Source organism: Pteronotus mesoamericanus, unplaced genomic scaffold (assembly GCF_021234165.1).
Source record: "Pteronotus mesoamericanus isolate MK-2021 breed Mesoamerican mustached bat unplaced genomic scaffold, CSHL_Meso_final contig_29, whole genome shotgun sequence".
In the NCBI taxonomy this organism is placed as follows: Eukaryota; Metazoa; Chordata; class Mammalia; order Chiroptera; family Mormoopidae; genus Pteronotus; species Pteronotus mesoamericanus.
Genome location: NW_026555123.1, coordinates 4,039,408 through 4,062,032, shown reverse-complemented (window position 1 = coordinate 4,062,032; position 22,625 = coordinate 4,039,408). Strand labels below are relative to the sequence as shown.

At 47.5% G+C, this 22,625-nt stretch overlaps 1 protein-coding gene across 1 annotated transcript in view; it reads right to left on the bottom strand.

Moving 5' to 3' along the window:
- Positions 1-817: 817 nt before the first annotated feature.
- Positions 818-22,625, bottom strand: part of NDUFS4 (NADH:ubiquinone oxidoreductase subunit S4) — an 80,133-nt gene continuing 58,325 nt past the window's right edge. The window contains exons 3-5 of the mRNA XM_054575337.1: positions 21,368-21,540; positions 18,747-18,820; positions 818-1,026 (exon numbers count right to left, since the gene is read on the bottom strand). Of these exons, the coding sequence (XP_054431312.1) occupies positions 923-1,026; positions 18,747-18,820; positions 21,368-21,540 (351 nt within the window). The 3' untranslated portion in view covers positions 818-922. The remainder of the gene's footprint in view (positions 1,027-18,746; positions 18,821-21,367; positions 21,541-22,625) is intronic.

Below are 22,625 nucleotides of genomic sequence, written 5' to 3'. Positions count from 1 at the left end.
TATGTTGGATGCCTAGATGTTTATAAGAGTTATACCCTCTTGATGGATTGACCCCTTTATTATTATGAAATGCCCTTCTTTGCCTCTTGTTATAGCCATTGCTTTAAAGTCTATTTTGTCAGGTATAAGTACTGCTACCCCAGGTTTATTTTCGTTTCCACTTGCATGAATATCTTTTTCCATCTCTTTGCTTTCAGTCTCTGTAGGTCCTTTGTTCTGAGGTGGGTCTCTTGTGGGGAGCATATGTACCGGTCTTTTATTTATTCATTCAGCTACCCTATGTCTTTTCATTGGAACATTTTGTCCAGAGAAATTATTGATGGGTATGTAGATCATTGCCATTTTATTAAGTGGTTTGATATTTTTTGTAGTTTTTCTCTTACTCTCTTTTTCTTGTATGTTGATGACAATCTTAGTTTTGTGTTTGGATTTCTTTTTATCTATTGTAGATGGTGTCAGGCTCAAAGTAGCTTAGAGAATATAAAGTCCTAATTAAAGAAGAGAACCCCAATAAGATTTGGGTTTAGATTGATCAGATTGCAATGTAATCATGATTCTCTATCCATGATAAAACACAAGAATTTCTAAGAACGCATTTTAGTAATGAGGGCTGGCAGTTTATGACCACCATTCGCCTGAGAAGGGCTATAAAAAGCGCAAGCTCTCAGGGCTGCGGCTGCAGTCCTTTTTAACAGATTTTAAGTCCTGACATTTCCTAGAGGTGTAATACTTCAAATCTCCTCTTTATGTAAGAAATTGTAACATGTCCAACTTGAGACATCAAAAAACATTTAGACTAAACACCAGAAAATGTAACTGTAGTTGAAAGGTCAAATTTATTAGCAGTTGAAGAGCTGTATTATACACGGACTATAAATACGGCACAGCTGACTTGATTCACAGAGATTCAGTCGGTGCCAATCTATTTTGTGGATACTCTTGTTCTTTTGTTCCAAGAAAAGTTTGCGCCATAAGACTTGGACTTGGGTTTTGGAACCTTCCTCTCTTCAATGTCATAGCTCCATCCTAGAAAACAAAAACAAACTTACAGGAACAGAATTAAAGAGCACACCTGAAGAACACAGTGAGCAGAGCTCATGTCCATAAATCCAGTGTTCATTTATCATCAGGAGCACATGTCAACACATCTGAAATATAAATACTTACTTAGTAATTTGTTCCCTTAATATCCTGTGTGACAAGGGGATTCAAAATATTGCCTGAAGGTGATTTCCTATGTCTTCAATTAAAGGGGTAACCCATCACTTGATTTCTGCTTGTCCATATGCTTTGTTCAATTACCAATGGTTATGTATTATAAGAAATATTCCATTCCTCTATGTGGTTTAATATGTGGCTTAGCTCATAACGGCCTCAAGGAGCCCTGACCAATATAACGCGTCTCTGTTTTCTAAACGCAGGTGCCTCGACAACAGTTCAGAGCTCTCAAAGTGACATGCAAAAACATATCCATGCTCATCTGCGGAAGTCACAGAGTTGGAGGAAACCATGAGAGATCGCTCAGTGCAGCTCCCTGGACTTCAATAGGCTACTGGTGAAACTCAAAATAATTTCCAACATTTGTCTCGGGGCTATCTGCATCAGAATCCCATAGAAGTACCTGGCAGTGCCCATTCTCAGCCCGACCACAGGCCCACTGGGTCGGAAACGCTGGTGGGAGCCTGGGATCGGGCACTTGGCTGCTGACCCAGGAGGCTGCCGTGCACAGAAGTTTGAGAGAGAAGCACCGTCTACATGGTCTGTTCCCTTCTGAGCGGGGCCCTCACTGTGTCTCATACTTCTGAGAACTGGATTTACCTATGTCTGTGTCTTCTGTTTTACGTCCAGTTCTTCAGTTTCCTTACGATATGGACAGCAACCCTATCAGTAGCCTCCTCTTCACATATGATTACATTATTCCTCTACCCCCCAGTCCAAGCAGCTTCTGTGACTTTAACTTTTCTTCCTAAGATCCATTATCCGCCCCTGTAATTTATCATTTCTCTCTCTCAGAACTTTCTTCAAATAATTTGTCTTGAAACATCTGACTCATGGCTGAATCATGCAGCCATGTATAGTATGTCCAAGTTCAGTACTACACAGTCTAACTGAGGGAGCCTCTTGATCTTGTGAGCCGTTCTCAGTCCCAGTGCCTCCTGGGGGCTCGCGCCTGCTGCTGCGCAGCTTACATTCCACGGCCCCCAGAATTCCATGATGCCACAAAAGTGAAGCCTCTGAAATGCCAGCGGCCCAAGGACACCCGTCCTATCGCCTGTGTCAGTCTCCAACAAGGGGGGAGAATTAATGACCCCCCTGCTAGAACTCCTCTTCATTTGCTATAAGGAAAGGAAGAAGCAGAAAAAGCACATGAAACCCATTATTTAAAAAATACAAATTAAACATCAGAATCCAGGAGAGAAGATGCTGGTTTGAGTCACTTGGTTAACATAACATTACTGTCAGAGCAGCGAAAGTTTTGAGTGCTTTTCTGCCCACTGACCCCAACAAAGGCTATCACCCAGCTCTGTATGTCTGTGGGAGAACCCGGCTAAAGCAGGCGCACTGAAAGTGGTTGTCTGCGTTTCAAAAAACTTCCTGAGGGGGATAAGAAAAGTGCCTATCCACAGGCTGTCATGAGGATTGGGCAGCTACCTCATATCAAGCGCTTAGAAAGCACCTGATGCTGAATGAGAAAGGCACTTTCCTAAAGTCTTTCTACACTTGAGGAAACTGAGGCACAGAGTGGTTGGGGAAACAGCACAAGGCCACTGAGCCCGGAAGGGCAGAGCCAGGATTTCAACACGCGCAGCCCAACTCTGCAGCCCGCGCCGCGCCGCCCCGCCCCGTCCCTGTGGCGCACAGTAAGCGCTGGGTAAGCGCCAAGCTGTTACTTCTCCCCCAAGTTTGGTTTGTAACTTACAACACTTCTTCTACGACAGCTATTAGTGTGAATAAAAGCGCTATCACATTGGAACCCATAATTTTGATTTTGTAATGCTTTGGATCTAGTTAGGTATAATCTGGCCTGGTTATTAACAATAGAAACAGGTTTTTAGTAAGCAAATTGATACTGTGAACTGGGCATGATGTTGAAATAGCTTTAACATGAACTCCTCAGGTTCTTCCTTCATCAGTCAACAAATGATGCTGGTAATTGTCAAAACACTCAATTCAAAAGAGAAGGTAAACAACAACGACATTTAATGAGCATTTACTATTCATTTAATAAACTGTACTGCCTGCCTGCTCTGGGTCAGGGACCGGTTAACACCAGAGGCAAAGCAGTGAATAAAACCATAAATTCTCAAACTTCAAGGCAGCAAAGGCAGCGAAGCGAGGAAGTGAATGTGCACTCCATGAGGTGTGACGGCAGTGATGCCTATGACTAAAAATGCGCCTTACGTGCTCGCGTGCACTGAGGGGAAGACATGTGAGAGGCGGAGGCCCGGGAGGCCGGCCCGAGGGCGGTCACACTGGAGCGAGGACCCGCAGGACAGATGCCAGGGCCTGGTCTCGTGACATCTGGGACAAGAGGGCGCAGGCCCGAAGAGCGGATGACGGGCCTCGAGGCAGGAAGGCCCACTGTCCTGTGCCCTCTGTCCCCCGGCCTGTGCGAAGTGCCTTAAACGTATTTTTATTGAGTTTTACAATGGAGTTCACAGGCGGCATGGCTTACGGGGTAGACATTATTATACACCAATTTCGTACTTAATTATGAGAAGAAAAATAAACTGTAGAGAAGATAAGCGGCCTAAAGCTGCCTGGCTACTAAGGGGCAACGCCAGGATTTAACCAGGTTGAGTTTAAAGCTGTGCCTTTCACTGCCACGTAACTAAAACTGCACTTCTACACCAATACCCTGGAATGGCACTTTTTATCTATGTCACCCACTCCTTTCAGTTGGGTGACTTCACAACTTTTCCCCTTCACGTCTGTAAGTGCCCCCGTCTGCCGCCCACCAGCTGGGGGAAGGAAGCGGATATTGTGAGATGCTGCGTCTGGTCCCAAAGGCGGTGAGTAAACCCCAGGCCCCCTGACCTTTCCTCCCAGGCCACGGGCAGAGCACACAGGCTCCCTCCCGAGTCCGCCCCCACTCCCCCACCGCCCCGCACGCTCTCCCCAGCCCAGCGGGACATGGGCAGAGGGACTGGGGAGGGGGCGCACTTAGAAACAGGCAGGAGTGGCATCGTGCCCCCCTCCCCGCCCCACAGTCACTTTCTCACTCAGAGGGTTCGTCGCTCTCCCTGCCGCACGGGGAGAAGACCCGTGCTACCTGCTTCATGGCGTCAGGGGGCAGGCGCGGCTCTAGTCCCTCTTCTGCGCCTGAGCCCGAAACGCCACCGGGTCCCTGTGAGGTGAGAGGGCGTGCTTTGTGCGCAGACAGAACGCAAGCTGGCTCTTGGGCACAGGGCCGGGGGGCCACACTAGCTGCTGCTGATGGTGGCAACCATGATAAACAGGGTGTCGTGACAGGGCCTGGGACGTGGACGGGCAGAGCGCCCTGTGAAAACGAACACACCCAGCCGTGGGGCAGACCTGCATTTGCCAACAGCCCGGCCTCTAGTCACGGCTCTGCACAGCCACCGTGACCGCTGGGGGGCCAGCGGAGGGCGGGGGGGGGGGGTCTGTCCCTCACACTTCTCTGTGGAAGACTACTGTGTTCCCAAAGCTGCTCAGGCAACTCTGCTTCTCAGATTCCGTCAAAGCGAAGGAGGGCGCAAGGACGTCTAATGACACCTCACAACAGAGACAAACTCAGGTCGCCATCTGTGTCTCCCTCCCCTTGGACTTTCCATGCAACATTCAGAAAGCTTTTCTGCGGTGGAGGGCTGGCGTTGGAACAACCGCCTCTCGTCTGAAACCCTGTCCAGAATCTGAGGCAGGTCTGCGCCTCCCTCTCCAGCGCCTGGTCCCGCTCTACATCGCAGCATGATCGTCCCCAAGCCGCTTTCTGTGATGTTGCGGCATTACAACGGCTCCTGAACGACATAAGCTTCGGCTAACAAGACGAACTACAGTAACTGTCCGAACAACACTTGGAAAGACACTGAACGGTCGCACCTAAAGGGGCACATTACGTGAACTGGGCTCATCTTTTCCACTTCCCATTTGAAACGTGTTCTTAAAGACAGAGTAACATGACTCGCAAGCAATGCCACACAGGGATTAAGAGTAGAGTCTTATCTGTGAACGGTTTGAATGTCTATGAGAATTTCTTCGCAGCCCCCAAATAAGGCTGTTTAAAAAAAAAAAAGTTAAGCTTGATTTTCTGAGTGGAATCATGAAGTGCAAGTGCCCACGCTGTGAGGAGAGCTCGTGCAAAACCACGGGCAGCCTGCAGGCCCTGCTTCCCAGCTGGGCGCCAGCGGGAGGTCGCGTCCCGAGGCGCGGGCCACCTGGGCTGGGCCGGGGGGCTCCCGGGGCCGCGCTCACTGCCCACTGGGGAGGGCCACCCGGTAGCAGGGGTGCTCATCTAAGCATGGGGACACTTTCACAAAGGCAGTTGGAACTTTAAGGCCTTACGTCAAGGAAGTACACTATGGCAAAACCTCTACTAAACTTAAAATACAATCTGTAATACGCTATACTCCACTTTCTTCCCCAGAAATATGCCCATTTATTGTGTCAGCCTCCACACTGTAGCTGGGATATTCTACTTTCTATGATAAGAACGTTTGGAGTATTCTTTTCAAATGCCACCAAAAACAAAACAAAACATAAAACCTCTGAACAAACCAGACCACAATTAACTTGTGAATTCCATGTGTGAGACAGAAAAAGAAAATCAATTCCGTTCATTTTTATGTGCGGAACCATTTTCTACTTGGTTCCGTAATACAAAAATACGGAGGAACAGCCACCCGCGCTTTGACCTCTGGTACACCACGTTCCCTCGGGAAGCCCTGGTTCAGGTTCTGCAGCCGGGCCCTCTCCTCCAGTGACCTACTCTCCAACCCCAGCATTAGTCCGGAGGCGAGCCGTCTAACGACTTTTTTCCCCACTGCCCATTTGTGCACCAAGCAGGAACGAGCACATAGTTTGGCACAAGCGGCCAGAACTGGCAGTCACTGCCCACAGGGGTGGGGGGTCGGAGCAGCAGAGGCTCTGGAGGTCGGGGTGAGGCGCGCGGGGGCTTGGGAGGTGGCAGGACTCCTCGCCAGTGCGCCAGGCGACGCACCCACGCCACACCTGCCTGAGACGGAGCATCAACTGTTGAAGATACAAGTTAAAAGAGGGAGGCAGCTTTCCAGGAATTTCACTTTAAAGTCCCTCTACTTTGAAATTCCCAAGTACCTAATGTTTGGGGTGGGGAGAGTGGGAGTTTCAGAATAATTCAAAAGTATCTTAGACCCTGTTTTAGAAAATAAAATGGAGGACAAGTGTTTCGGATACACAGGCAAAGTAATTCTTTCCACAGAAATTATATAAAATGATTTCAACTAGCAAGTAGGGTGACAAAGTAAGGCACGAAAAACACGGGATATGCAGCCGCGCGTACATGCCACAGCTGCAGCGCCTCCAGAAGGGACCCGCCTGCGGTGCGGCGATCAACATCCACCTCGAGTTCAGCCTTTGCACGTACGGTGGCTGTAGAGTATGATCGATCTACTTCCAAAGCGGCAGTCAGAACCGCGGCATTCAGAATCCGACACAAAACAAACTGGTTTGTGTTCCAGGAGTACATTTGAAAATAGGTTAACAGAAATTTAAAACACGCTTTTCTAGAGAAAAATCTAAACAATGTGGATGTCCAAAAACCCCTCTCAGAGGCCAGCCTGGGCGTCATGTGTTCACAGGGGTCCCCAGGGCCCCGTTTAACCCCCAGGAGCCTCGCCCAGCTGCCACACAGAAAGCCGCCTCTCCAGGAACATCACTGCGGACTCTCCGTGCCACCCAAGCGCCCGCCTCGCTCCCGGAGGAGCCCAGAAGGCCGCGGCGCGCTTCCCCAGCCAGAGCCTGGGGGCTGAGGCGATGGTGAGGGAGGGGAGAGCTGGGCACTTCCGCAGGAGACGGCGTGCTGCCCACAGCGCCCCTGTGTTGGCCGGAGCCCCGCCCGCTGTCCCCAAGTTACTCTGCAACTCTGCACGTTGTCGGTGCTAGTAATGCTCATTATTTGCAGAGCTGATATTTGCAAATTCTCCTGCTCACTAAAATGCATTTGTAAGCCCAAATATTTATGATGCTTCCATGGGCATTCATGACATGCCCAGAGCAGTGATAAATTTGTCACCCAGCACACATGTCCCAGCCGAGGTCGCACCAGGCAATGCTCCGCCTTTTGGTTTCACCTCGTGTACTGTAAACAAGTGTCCTTTCCACAGTCTACTTACAGACACATTCTTTCCTGCTGTGCCCCTGCTGGTGACGTCCCTGTGTAAACCGGCCCTGCGGCAGTGCCTTCCACGTCCTGCGCGCCAGAGGGCTGGGACATGCCCGCGGCTGGTGGGTGCACTTTGTCCAGGCGTGATTGCAGGCTGCTGGCCATGAGTTCAGTGCTCAGCAATCAACAATATACGTTTACACAGAAATACGCATGAAAACAAAGTATTGATCGGTCAACAAAATACTGTGACCAGACACTCACAGGAACCTAACCCTGTATTTTCCCAGGAGCAGTATTTCCATATTCGCTAATTTAGTGTTTATGGTGACTTTACAGAACGTAACTACCATGAATAGCAGGAGTCAACACTAATTGATAGATGTTTAAATCCTGTCCTGTCTGGTAACTCTCCACTCCCCCCCCCCTTTCCCCAAAAACCAGTTTTGTCTTCATCTGCAATTCATCTCAACATTCCTTTAACACTATAAATTTGAGCTGTACTGCCTCTTTCATGAAAAAAATAAATTCTTCAGCATATGCTCGTTTACATTTATATTAGAATTATTTCATCTCAGAATGCATTCCCTTATAACAAGTTGGGCGGTTCCACTGAGATGCAGCGTAGAGTCGCCACTCGAAGCCAGGCAAACTTCAGCAATGGTGTGGACGTTTCCTTTTTCTTAAATCCTCAAGTGGGGATATGTTTTATTGATTGTGGAGAGAGGAGGGGAGGGAGAGAGGGAAACATCCGTGTGAGAAACACTGACTGGCTGCCTCGCATACGCACCCCGACGGGATCAAACCCACAACCCAGGTATGTGCCCTGACCAAGAGTCGAACCCACAGCCTTTTGTTGCGTGGATGACGCTCCAACCAAATGAGCCGCCAGGCCAGGGCAATGTGTACCTTATTTTTAAACCCAGGCATGTCTTCTCTTGGCTCCAACAGGTGAGCACAAGAGAATTTGCTGACTCTATTTTTTCCAATTTTAATTTTGTTCTTACTATGCTTGGGAATAGGTTTTACAGTCTGATCATTTGATGATTCCTATAAATAGATTAATGGTCTTAGAGATCTATTCTCTGTTGGGCAAGAAAGAAACAGAACATGTGGTGTATTGGTGTTTCCTGTCTATTTGAGCTCAAATAAAAGAAGAACGTGCACACACTGACCGAAGAACAGTTCCTCAGTATGAACCAGTGACTTTCACAATTCTGCATGTACTAATTAACCCATGGCTGACATTCTAGAATTAAAGCTCTAAGCTCTCTATGTGCCTACATGTCCCACTACAGGCCTGTCAATTCAGGAAGGTCTTTACCTCCTATCACAGGCGTAGGTAATGTTTTTCTACCACTAGATGTTGTTAATGAATTATATAATAAAATCTCTTTAAGGGGCTCTGTTCTGTGCTTAAATATAAATAGATTATTCCTAAAATTCTAAAAAACAAGGAAGCAAAACTTCTAATACTTTTAATGTGCTATATTTAAAAGGTATTCTTATAGGACCTAAGAAACATTTAAGAATTCAAGTTCAGATTATATAGGTAAATCTCTGGCAAACATATTTAATAATTTTGGTTGAAAAAATAGCTGTTTCCCCCAATTCATTAGTTTAAATATAATACAAACATTGGTTTTTTACTCTTCTTCGACATGTTCTTTCTAAACTGACACAAGTTTACTGATGAAATAAACTAGCATTACTTCGTTTAATGTTTACAATCCTGAAAAATGTATATTCGTATTTCTCCAAATTGCTTCATTATTCTGACAATTTTATTTCAACAGAATTATGTTTTGTAGTATGTCACCATAAATTAATTTCCAAGATTTTGGGTAACTTAAAACCTTAGATATTAATGAATATTATTAGGTACCTAGATCATTTATAAGAATACCGAACATTGATCACTAAGCAAAACTTAAGTTTATATATTTCTGCTTCTCATTTTTATATATTTCAGAGAGGGTGTATCTTTGGGATTCTTTTTTTAAAATCCTCACCCAAAGATATGTTTATTGATTTTAGAGAGAGGGAGGAAGAAAGAAACATGAATTGGTTGCCTCCTGTATGCACCCTAACTGGGGACTGAACCCACAACCCAAGTATGTGCCCAGACCAGGAATCAAACCTGCAACCTTTTGGTGTATGAGATGATGCTCCAACCAACTGAGCCACCCAACCAGAACTCTTTGGGTTTCTTAATGCACACATTCATCTTTGCCACTTGGAGAAGTTGGCCCATAAAGAATTGCAGAAAGTTGTGTTTTGTCACCTTACGAGTTTTGTTAGCCTAAAATGCTGGTGTTTAAGTTTTCAACTACCTCTGTTTTCTCTATGAAATGAAAATAACTTTGGCTAAAGGATATAATTAATCTAATCAACCTATATAAATGACACTCTACCAGCAGCCAACAGTGGCAAGGGGTATAATTGTGTGTGAAAAGTAACGGGACGTGTTTTGTTTACTAAGGTGGCAAGAGTAAGGTCCTTTGTAAAATGACTGATTACCCAGAATGAGAAAGTCTCATGAAAGATAAAACCTGAATGGATGGATAAAGTTACATATGGCCCTGGCCAGTAGCTCAGTTGGTCAGAGCATCGTCTAGATATGCCAAGGCTGTGCTTTTGATCCCTGGTCAGGGCACATACAAGAATCAACCAATGAATGCATCCACAAGCGGAAAAAGAAATTGATGTTTCTCCGTCTCTATTTCTGAAATAAATAAATTTTTAAAATGTTGTATCTCATTGCCCAGACTGGTGTGGCTCAGTGGGTTGGCCATCGTCCCACAAACCAAGAGGTCACCAGTTAGATTCATAGTCAGGGCACATGCCTGAGTTGCAGGCTAGTCCCAGGTCGGGGTGTTACAAGACGCGACTGACTGACCAATGTTCTGTCACACACCGATGTTTCTCTCTTTCTTTCTCCCTCCCTTCACCTCTCTCTAAAAATAAATAGATAATTTTAAAAAAAAGTTATATATTATTTACAAAAAGGAAATTTTGTTTTAGATTACAATATGGCTAACAATTCTGAAAAGCTATGAAATGTTTCAATCTTAGCAAAGTTGGCCTGCATCATCAGTTCACAGTTTATGGCTTTCACATGGGAAGCGGGGGACGGGTCCACTTTCTGGCTGACCCGCCCAGATCGCACACATCCTGCAGCTCACAGAAGAACCTCATTTGCTTTGTGCTGGCTTTGAGTCCTGGACAGCTGATGTACGAGCTCGGGTTCTGACCAGTCACAACGCCGTCTACGTTTGTGTTTCCGAGCTTTACTGTCACTCTGCAGTGGACACCCCCGACCCTACCCCCATCCTAAGTGTCCAAAGCTACTGACGAGTATCGATTTCTGCCTGCTCCAAATCATGTCCCAAATGTAACGAAGTAAAGCATTAGAGACACCTCTGTTCCTAAAGCTCTGAGACCCCTAGAGGCCTCTGGGGGCCACGGGGATGCGTGCCCCGGCCTCACAAAGGCCGGCGCAGGAATTGCTGGGCCATTTTGTTGCGCTGCCCCGCCCGTCGCCCTGCACTGGGCTAGGCAGGGGCGCTGCCCTGGCAGGGGCGGAGCCGCGCCACCCCGAGCTCCGGCCCGCGCACGCGCTGCACCTGGGCGCATTGCAGGGGCTGGGCGCTGCGTGCTCAGCGTGGACACCAGCCAGCGCCCTATCTGTTCCTGGCCGGGCTTGCGGTATGTGCCAGAGCCCTGGCATTGCCCTGCCTGAGACTGCACCACAGTCCGATCTGGACTTTAGTTCGGATCTTCTTTCTTCTAGGCCAGAACATATCCATTGGGAACGAAAATCACCTATTGATGGAGCTTTATTTGTGTATTTCTAATTTAAGCACAGTCAGTACACAATATTAGTTTCAAGTATGCCACATTGGGACTTAAAACGTTCACACCCTAAATGTGCTCACCCAGCACCATGCAAACATACCACAGTATTATTGACTAGACTCCCCTTCACCTTCCCCACGCCCCCGTACGCCTCCCCTCTGGCAGCCATCCCTTGGGTCTCTTAGGAGTCGATTTTTGTTCATTTGTTTTGTTTTTAGATTCCACACGTAAGTGAAATAGACAATTGTCTTTCTCTGACTTCTTTCACTTAGATAATATCCTCTAGGTCCACCCACGTTGCCTCAAATGGTAAGATTTATTCTCTTTTTATTGCTGCGTAATACTGCATTGTGCATATGCACCACACCTCCCTCTAAACATTCATCTATCAACCGACACCTAGGTTACTGCCGTATCTTGGCTGTTATAAAAATGCTGCAGTGAGCACAAGGGTGCATCCATCTTTTCAAACCAGTGTGCCCATTTTCTCTGGATAAATACCGAGAGGTGGCGTAGATCTGGTTTCCTGCGGAACCCGCACACGGTCTGCCATCCTGGCCGCGCCAGTGAGCAGTCCCACCGACAGGCGTTACACGCCGACTTCCTGAGACTAGCCGTTCTGACGGGTACGAGGGTGTCAGGTTTTATGAATACATAGGTATTTAGGATCCACTCCACACTGAATCTCTCATCTTGGTATTCCTGATATATATTTGGAATATTCATACTACATGTTTAGCATATTCATGTCTCAAGACTATTATGCCATATCTCAATATGTCAGATTATGTCATTCTCTGTAAAAATCTTGTTCATCCACTTTTGTAACATAGATGAACATTCACTGTCTTTGAAAATACACTTAAATGATTGTTTATAGATACTGTGTCTATAACATTTTTGGAATGGCTTTTAAACTGCATTATTCTTGTTATGAGTGCATTTATTTTACTTCTGAAATTTATCACTCGTGTTAAAACAGGCATCTTAAGCCTCTTATCGTGTATGTACAGATTTTCTTCTTTTCCTCTGCTGCTCTCCTCACAGCTCCGCCACCAGCTGCAGGCCAGAGAGCTCTCTGTCTCTAGAGGGAGACCTGGAGACCCACGGAGGAGAGCCTTGTAAGGGGCTTCTGGAACAGGCTTCTGAGACCACTCCGGCAGACCAGCCAGGATGCCCAGAACTCCATCCAGTTGAGAAACACATAAAGATACCCAGCGAGGCAAGGATTAATGACACAAGACAGAGTGAATGAGGCGGGATGACTGTATCTCTGGTTTGGGATACTTTTGATATTGTTTTAATGTTCTGTTTCTGGACATATAATTCATTACAAGTTAGGAGACTCTGCTTTGTAAACTAAAGCTTATCTCGTCTGTAAAGGATACCTTGCTCTCCTTGCACGACAGCTACGGAATGTAAGAACTCTCGTTGAACACTCATTTTCATGGTGACAGCGTGATCTGTACGTGACGAACGACAGACAGCAGGCCCACCTGTTTTTAGAACATAACTGGAAACAATGGCTATGCAAGCAAAGCCTTCACTGAGATTGCATATTTGATAATGATGTTCATTTCGTCAGACAGGACCAGACCCTTTTTAAGGAACGAAGGCTGACCTCCCACAGCCAACGCTTACTGAGTCCTCCTAGGGAAGGTGCCCTGGCACTCGGCATACAGGGTTCCCTAAGGAGGTCACGAACCTCAGGATATTCTGGGCACCTCAGGGTACTCTGGGGACCTTGAGAAGGAAGGCATTTGCCCAAATTAATATGTACCACAGGGGAAATCTGGTGGCAAGCTGTTCGTTTGGCTTCCTAGTCTCAAGAGGCTCTGAAAAGTCCAATTTAAGATTCCTTATGAAAATTTTCAGCCAAGCAAATGTAAGAAAACCTATGTGACGAAAGGGAGCAGAATGTCATCCCAAAATATGCCCCTTTGGTGTAAGGACTGTCTTGTACTGCTTGTTTTTAAGACAGAGTCAATACAGAAAACTCCCGGCAGCCAGAGTGAAAGCTGCCCCTTTGCGAGGGACACTTGCGCTCGTGAGGGGAATCAGGGCCGGCGGGGCGTCCCCTGCTCTGGACCAGAAGGGGCTTGGCCTCTGGAAACCGCCACCACGGGAGGGGCTGGGGACGGCGTCCCGGGACGGCCGTGCCGCTTCCCCGTGGGCCTGACCCTCTCCCACCTCCGCCGCCTCCTGTCTCCTGCTGGCGGCAAGTCTGTAGGTGACGGCCAGGGCCATTTGGGGGCTGCTCCGATTTCCAGTCTCTCTGTGCAAACAGGAGGCATACCTGTTGTTAAACTCCTGTTTCCATTTTACCAGGTACTGCAGGGAGCCTCGGCAAGGGACCTGGACTGATGGAGGCGGAATCTTTTTCCTCCCCTATGGTGGTGTGGGGGAGGGTAAAATCCCCCTCTCCTCTTAGTTCCCCAGCTGGTTGAAGAATTACACTGACATGAGATGGATTAACAGGCGAAAGTGGCTCCAGGTGAGGGCAGAAGGGGCTGCACAGAGGAAGTCTGTGCCTCGGGCCCTGACAAGAGTCTCTATAGGTAAGGCCACCCCACCCCCGCCGCAGTTCCAAATGTAAATGTCTTTATAAAAGGGGTCACTTCTACTTGATTTTTCAGAGCTTCTCCCATATCTGATGTTTCTTAAAGTTAAAAGCCTAAAATAATTCTTACTTTGCCGTGACATATTTTGAGGTGACAAAATACAGAGGCAAATTAATAGTCTTGCTACACCTATGTAAATCATCAAGCCAAATAGTAGCTTCATCTTGTTTTGTGATTGTAAATCTTTGACATTTTTTTTTTTAATCAAAAAGTGGGGAGGACACAAACTTTATTTCAATGGACAACGGTAATCATCTATGGTGTGCCCTTACTGGTTCTCAGATTTCAGCTCAATTCCTTATCTTTCAGCTTTTTGTAACTTTTTAAATCATGTACCACCGACAGATATGCAAATTAGGCCCGGGGTCCCTCTGGTAGCAACTTCGGCGCAGGCCCTCTCAACTCCAATTCTGCCGGTGGGCCCTCCTGCTTCCTACAGGCCGGCCTGCCTTTTCGTACACGAATCTCTGCTGTTTATACTTTTACTTTCGAGTGGTTATGCCATCTACCTAGTTCCTTTATAACATGAGTAAAATAAATTCTTTAACATGCATTTCATATCTGCATGAGAGTCAAGATTCTTAACCTGTTTGGCAGGCGCCCTGTTTCAGGCGTGCGGCTGTGAGGTGGAGCCCCCGGTTGGACGTGGAGGCTGCTGCAGGCCCAGGCCGCGCTGCGGGTGTCTCCTGCAGGCGCTTCGGAGCCGGGCCACACCCCTGACCGCCTGTGTGTCTCCCTGGGTCAGGGCCCGGCCGCCGCCTCCCCCTGCGTTACTGCAGAGGTGGGTTTCCCTCCCCACAGGCCCTCCAGGAACAGAGTGCAGCTGCACAGCCTGTCCTCTGCCCCTCCTATTCTTGAAAGAAATGCTCTATTTTGAGAATTTCAGAGAGTTTTTATAGCTTACAGGGCGGAGAAACTGCTCCCCGGGGTGGGGGGCATACACCGGCACACCCAGGACAGTCCCCCTGCCCTCCCACGGCCCTGTGGGCCATTACCTTGGGGCAGCGCAGGTCTCCGGGCTCCCCGACAGCGCCCACAACTACACCCCCGCCCCCTCCCGGCAGCCGCCTTCTCCTCCCGCCCACCCCCGGACCCCTCTGGGAAAGCAGACGAGCCAGGCACGTCAGATGAGAATGGCGGCCTTCCCAGGACTCAGAGAACTGAAGTGAGGTTCATCTACACTTCAGAGGAAGCCCTGATAACCTTTCTTTGTAACAAGAGAAAAAGAGTGCCCTTGAACAGTTTCTCAGGGAAGTGTCACAGGGAGACCCGCAGGCTGAGGACCTGGGGTTCAGGCCACGGGACACGGGGGCGCTTCCATTTTCTTTGTGTGCTGGGGGAGGGGGAGGCGAGGAGCAGGCGGGGAGGGGGGCCAGCGGAGGGCACTCAGTCTTTGCTCAAGGGAAACGATGGTTCTGACCCCTTCTTTTTTAACCATTTAAAAGTAAGGGAAAAGTAAGGGAAACAAGAAAACTAAGAAGGGAATAAAAGGTAGGTTTTCATTTTCAGAACAGTCCCCAAATAAACAACTTTTGTGTGTGTGGCAGCTTTACCCTAGTCCCCTAGGTCTAGACACTCCTGAAAGGCAAATATTTAATGCTCATAAATGGACAACCTTTCCCAAATTTTACTATCAAAACAGAACCATCTACATCAACAACCACTCACCTTCTTCCTGCTGGAGCGGACCACGAACTCAGGCACCTGGCCTGGCAGTAAAGAAACACAGACAGGCCGCCAGTCCCGGGCTGACCACCTCCAAGTCTGCAGCCACTGAGCGGCGCCTAGTCCCTGCCCCACTGCAAGGTGGGGCGCGTGCTCACTGAAAGCCGAGTGCAGTGGATCAAAACTTGCTCAAGCTCCCCTGCGAGCAGACGGTAGTGGCAGGAGAAGCCCAGCTACTGGCCCCTCCATCCCGTAGTCTTTACATATTCACGCCTCTGAACCATTTCCTCCTCATGCCTTAACTTACCGGAACACAGGTCCACCAGCCACGCGGCAGCACTAGCACAAGGAAACGATGTGAGGTGTGTGGGGAGGACCGTCCCACGGATCTGTCCCCTTACTCCAGAACGGAGGGCGCACTGGGCGAGGTCAGAAACACCCTTCACCCGGCGACTCTGTGCCACCCACTGGTGGTTTAGACTTACTGCCATAATAGGTAGAGAAACAGCCCTTGTCTGCGGAAAGATCTGTGCGCTAAACTTTAAATAAACCTGGAAGAGCACAAGTACTAGAGTGAATTGCGGGCGGGATAATCACTGAGGACTCTCCTAGGAGGTAAGAGTGGCCTCAGACTCTTGAGTGGAGAAATGCACTTTAGAAAGTCAGTAATTTCACCAGACATGAAGTCTCCATTATGTAGGTTTTGTGCTAAGTACAAAGCAGTGACTAAGACAGATTTAGCTCCTGCTGCCTTGTATGTTAAAACCCCTGACCCACTGTTAGCCTGGAGTCTTTTACAGTACCATCCACGGTGCTTGTTCAAGTTACACCGTCTACTGAGTGTAATAATGGTCCTCAATTTTCTTTCCTGGGAAGATAAAAATAAGACTAGAAAAGCGCCTGATCTCAAAAGCAGCAGTGGCTACTTCACACCTGCAATTCACATTGACAACCGTAGTCATGCACCCTTGTGACCACGTAGAAAGACACTAACCAGAGATCCAACAGTTTAATTAGAGTTCCTGTTATTAAACTCACATTACAGACCTCAAAGGAACACTCTTTAAGGTGTCAGACATAACATATGGTAGGCTACAAATATGGAAAACATTAATAGAACTGTTTTTGGTAAGTTATAATACAGTAAAGGGGAGTAAAATATGTGACCCCAAAATATGCCACCTTGGCCTGTGGATGGATCATTTCGAGCTGACGCAACCAAGCTGCAGCAGGCAGAGGACACCTTTTACCTCCCCTTCGCCACCTCGAAGCCTTCGGCGAGGTGGCCTAGCCCTGAGAGACAGCTGTCAGCAGGAATGACCTCTGTATGCCCAGCCCACCTGGAGGGCAGAACACCCCTGCTCACCACGTCCTGTGAGTTGCCCTGCTCCCGCTGGGAGCCCCGGGCTCACCCTATCCCTGCTCAGGGAGGCACAGAGACCTCAACCGCATGGCCTGTCCCCGGGTCTCATGTTCCTGTGGGGGCCCTGGGTACGTATGTTTAAATCTGCTTCTCTCCTGGTAATCTTTCTTAGGTAATTTTATTATTAGAGCCTAGAAAGGTAGACAAAAAAATTTTCCTCCCCAACAACAGTTTAAAGAGAGTGATGTTAATTTTAAATCAAAATAATATTTTAAAGACTATGAGCACTTTGAGAACAAGAAATGTGAAAACTGCCAAGACAGTGTCAATAAGGAATTACACTTATGTAAATTTTTAGCAGTTTTCAGAAGTCTGCTACTAATAGGATAAAGTTACGTGCGATTACCCAGCTACTTCACTGTGTCCTAAGCACTTCCCTCTGAGCGCCCCACTCAGCCCTCCCGACAGCGCCCGCCGCGCACCGGGGAGAGCGGTACAGGCCCTGGCAGCAGCGAGGCTTGCGCGGGCCCCTACCCAGGCGGTGCAGCCTCAGACCCTTGGCCACAGGCTGCACAGGGCCGCCTGGGGTGAAAATGCCAGTGACCTGTACAGTGCTTCCCCACTGATACATCAGAGATGTTAGACAGTACTAACAATCTTTCACATTTGTATCCTGCCTTATAGCAACAGAATACACAGACGTTACCTCATTCAAACCGCTAACTAAATTAGATTCGAATTCTATGTGAGCAGCTAACAGAATAACAGGACGCATTAGGCACAAATGCACAGCAGTGCATTTAAACCCTAGCGAGACAAATGGCAGAAATAGTTACCAAGTGTCTATTAAGACCGTTTTTTCAACAATGAAAAAACATTACATTCATTATAAAATTAATTCAAAATCATGTAGAGCTTCAAAGTGGCAAAACTAGGATCAGAATTCAGATGGTCTAACTCCAAAGCCTCTTTCCATTACTGTATTGCAAAGCTTAATAATAGAAAATGAGAAAAACATTTTGCGTTTTCTTGAGAGCAAGACCAACATAAACCAACACGGACCCGCGCCACTTAAGAATGGGGATGCTCCCCGAGACACGCGCCGCTGCGGGATTCCCCCTGCGGGAGCGTCGGGAGGCGCTCGCACACACCCAGGGCCAGCGCCGAGACCCGCCGGGCCGCGTGGCACAGCCCACTGCTCCCGGGCCGCAGCCCCGTGCGGCCCACTACAGCACTGCATGCTGCCGGCAACTGGAATGCAGACTTGTGTATCTACACACACGAAAGGCGCAGGAGAAAGGGGGTGTAAAAGACACAGGGCGCGCAGCCTGGGGCGGGCCCGCGGGACTGGACGTGGCTCTGGGCGCGAGGGTGGGGGCCTGCAGCGCTGCCGGCCCTACGGGCACCGCGCCCCCAGACCACGCTGAGGTGCGAAAGCGCACGACTGAGTAGGTGCGATCAGAGATGAGCACGCAGGGACACCGTGGACAACTATTTTGAAACAACTGAAGAGCTATTAGGTGGAATACAGACGTGGGGTTTTGGCTCACAGTAAGAAAATAATAAAGAGGTGTCAAAATTGAAAGGTTCAATTAGGGTTGAAAACCAAATGTTAGAGACTTTGCAGAGGGATTCATTAAGAGAGCAGGAGTTCAGCTAGCAGTTTCATTCCCTGCCTCTACTCCAGATCAGAGCAGCTGGGCTTTTCCACGCTGCGTGGGCACTCTACTTTAGATTTTTTTTCCTAGAAGGGGGTGTTCTGATGCTGTAAAATTCTTAAAACTACTGAATTAGATACACTGAAAAATTTCTTTCAACTCAAATTCTATATCCCTGACTGGTTTTGATTAATGTTAAGCACATAAAATCGTATCTTCATTTTACTTATTAAAGCCAAACGAAAACAGACGAAACATACCATTTTTTTCTGCAAAGGCAGCTGCGGCTTCTTTCGTACTGAAGGTTAGAACCATGTTGGACAAGGGGTCAGCCCTGTAAGAAACAATTGTTTTCCAGGATTTAACATTAAGTTTTAACTGAAAAAAAAAAATCAATATTTAAAATAAAGTAAAATGTTTAGAAAATAAACAGCTGCTAAAATAGCAAATAAGAACACTATTGATGAAGGCTCTTATTTCAAATAAACTCTTTAAAAGTGCTGTTTGAATATCAGCTTGCTGACTTTCCTCTAAATGTAGCTGTATGTTCTGAAAGGGACCGAGAAGTTTTGCCACCCCATAAACTGCACCTTTGGGGTACTGATTTTAAGCTGGTGACTGTGAAACAAAAGGCTCAAGAAGGAGCTCTGGGCCCTGCCTTTCCTGCCCCGGGAGTCAGAGGGGGGCCTGCCCCAGGGAGGAAGCCCTGGTCATCGCAGCAGCCGCGTTCGGCTGGGCGTTGGCTGCCCGGGGTTGGATCCCGGACAGCCTGCTGTTTCTGGGTTACCTGGCGGAAATCTGCCTGCCACGTTTGTTTCACTCTCCCCAGTTACCTGTAAATTGTCCATTTTCACTTCTGAAATCTAAGGCCCTGTTCCCCTCTTCTCTCCTTTGTCCAAAATGACACATACACCCAATTTTGTCTTTGGAACTTTCATGTTTATGTGAATTCCCCATGTGCACATATTGAAATTTGATTTTCTATGAGTCTGTTAATTTCATTATTAGCCGAGCTAGGAGAAACTAAGTGGAAGGAAAACTTTAAGCACCCACAGCTCCTACAAGCTTAACTGCCCTTGGCGTACAGTGGGAGACCACCACCTCGGCCTGGCCAAGGCCATGACGACTGTTTCTCACGGTTCGCAGTGAGCGCCAGTCTTTTCAAACAAGTCTTTCGTGCCCTACCCTCCAGCTGTATATAATCTGTCTTTGCAGTCTTTACTAGATATACCATAATTTGTGCCTATGTTTTTTAGATTTTATTTGCTCAGCTCTCATTTACTGAAATTCCAACTGGGGTAATGGCAGATTTACCTGCCATTAAATTCAGATTTACTTGCTAACAATTATAAACTCTGAACAAAATAACTGAAGGAATCAGAGAGTGACCAAAAGCAGGGGGGAAAAAAAGGACAGGATTCAACCGCTGGAAAAAGAAACCACACTGGAGTAGTTCAAGACTCATGCACTTTTCCCCGGAAGGCACTCTCTAGCCCAGATGGCCAGGAGCCCCAGGAACCCAAGCGGAGCACTGCGCCTCCCCAGGCCTGAGGATGGCGGCCAGGGCGGCCGGCAGTTCAGCGGCCAGGGCAGTCCAGAGCGGGGGCGTGGAGCAGGGGCTGCGGAGGCGCACGGGGACAAGCAAGGCTCAGCAGGCAGGGCTGAGAGGCTGAGCGAGCAGGCGGAGGCCCCCGCAGCTGTCTGCCCGCGGCAGGGGAGGCTGAGCGTGGGTTCCCACGGAGCCGGGAGGACGACCTGGTCAGCACCTGTGCTTCCCATCAGGGCCTCGGAGAGGCTGTGCCTGTTTATTTTTAACAGTAAGTCCCAGGACTAAGACCAGGGGTAAGACTGAAACAGACGCCCCTAACAAAGAGTAAAATACATCCTCCACAATTTCTGTCAGTAGTTTAACCATCTGCTAGAACAAAACCCATCATATTGACACTGCTATTAACTAGATAAGCATAAGGAATAGAGAATTAATAGCTTATTGCTACTTAATATAAAAGTTTTGAATAACTGATAATATGTAACTGGCATATTAACAAGTCATATGTTCACCAAACGATATGCACAAAAATCTTTATTTAAGAATTATGCATAAGAACCCCAACTGAAAACTAACCAAATGCCATCGATAAATAGTGCAGTGAATGAATCAACAGGAACAAAATGTTTTTCAACAGGAAAAAATGTTAAGCATCACACTTTATTCTAAAGTGAGACAACTTAAGCTGGCAACTGTCTTCAGCTGAGGACTGGGCGCACAAAACGTTCCAGGAGCCTCTGTGCGAATGGCAGGTTCCCAGCTCATCTGCCCGTCTTCTGCAGCCACAGCTTCTGCCATTCACCTGGCGATGAGGTCCTGCTGCTTACCACCCGGGCCACGTCCCACAGTGGACACTGTGGCCACTTTATTCCAGTGCGCTGCATGTTTATTCATCAGCAGTCTCAGGAACTTAGATGTTTCGCGCAAAATACCTGATATTTCATCTCCTCTAGTCGCCTCCCCTTACAAACAAAAAAGTGCTTTATAAAGAAGTTTTATTTTAATTGAAAACTGAGTGAGAGTGCTCCTCACCAGGCACTAGCGCGCGGCTGGGCGCGCTCACGGTGCCCCCGATTTCGGTCACCTCCCCTGAGACGCAACCCTGGGAAACCACCACATCCAGAGCGCTCCGTGGGGCCACCCTTTCAACGGTTCCCTGCGTGTCTACTACGTGTGAGGACGCGTCTGTGTCTTAGAACAGCGACGCCAAAGCAGAGCAGGCTGGACTACAGCGTGCTGCGCACGGAGCGGTTTTGGATTCGGGGTGTCTAAAAGGAAAACCTAAATGGAGAGTGAGCGGAAGATGACACGCAATGAAAGCACAGCACTCACGTGGATGCCCAGCCCATCAGGGGGTTTTCCCAGCGCTCCCTGGTGTCGAACTCCATCCGCCACTTCTTGGTGTTGTTCACGCCGGACTGCATGTTATTGCGCGTGGGCACGAAGATCCGCACCTTCCGAGTCTTGACGTGCTCCTCCGGAACGCCGGTTAGAGTAGTGAGGTCCTGCAGGGAAACAAGCAAGCGCGTGCCTCACAGCCCACTCGTGCTCCGGGGCTGCTTTCTGTATTCACGCAACTCTATTCAGACTGACTTGTAAACTGAGGTTTGTTTAAAGCTTTCTGCCTTATTTTATTACTCCACTATTTTACAATAAAAACTGCTATTTTTATTTGCAAAATGTATGGGGCGGTGGTGTTAGGTGCGGTGCAAAAGGGTTCATAAAAATTTTGGGGGCATTTCTATAGAGTTTGCTGGTAGAGGAACCCATAGTCCATAGACTCTTATTTCATGAGCAGGTATGAACTGGCCAGCACAGGAAAAAATGCAAAGGGATATTAAAAGTAAAGGATTAAAAAAATGACTAAATTTAAAAAAACACCTATTTACCGGAGGTTTCTGTATGAAACTGATTACAACAAGGCATTCTGTTCAGAGGAAGGCCTGATCCTTTTTGCAAACAATGAAAATCAATTCACAACTTTAATGAGCATTTTGATGTATCTCCCTTCAGTGAAGCCTGCTAAAGACGAAAATGATACATCAAATCTACTTTCAAAGATAAGTCGAAAAGTTGTATGACTTTGCAGACACTTGTCTCTCTTTTTCTATAATTCTATGCACTATCAAATGCTCAACTGATGAATGCATACAATTCTGATGCCCCAGATTAGACATATTTATCAAATTATAGTAGTAGAGATGACATAAAATAATAAAGTAATTCAGACTTTAAGTCACCATTTAGTAACGGTTAAACACTTTATTCAAAAATCACATTAGAGGCAATCATATCATTCTTTGTAAGAACGATTATAAGGAAGCTTTAAAATCATGGTTTGCTTACTGATGTAAATTTTAAATAACTGATTACGGCTTCCAGTGAGTAAGCTGGAAAATTTAAACCCTATGCGCAAACACATGAAAGTCACAACTAAATTACAGAACAGCCCTCACTGAGAACCACCCGAAGACTGGCCAAGCGGGAATCCTACAACTAAGGGCAGACACTGAACAGGCAAGTCCCACCTTAAAAACTCAGAGGGATGTTTTGGCTGCAGAACTCCCCTTGGGTTGTCCCAGGCTGACAT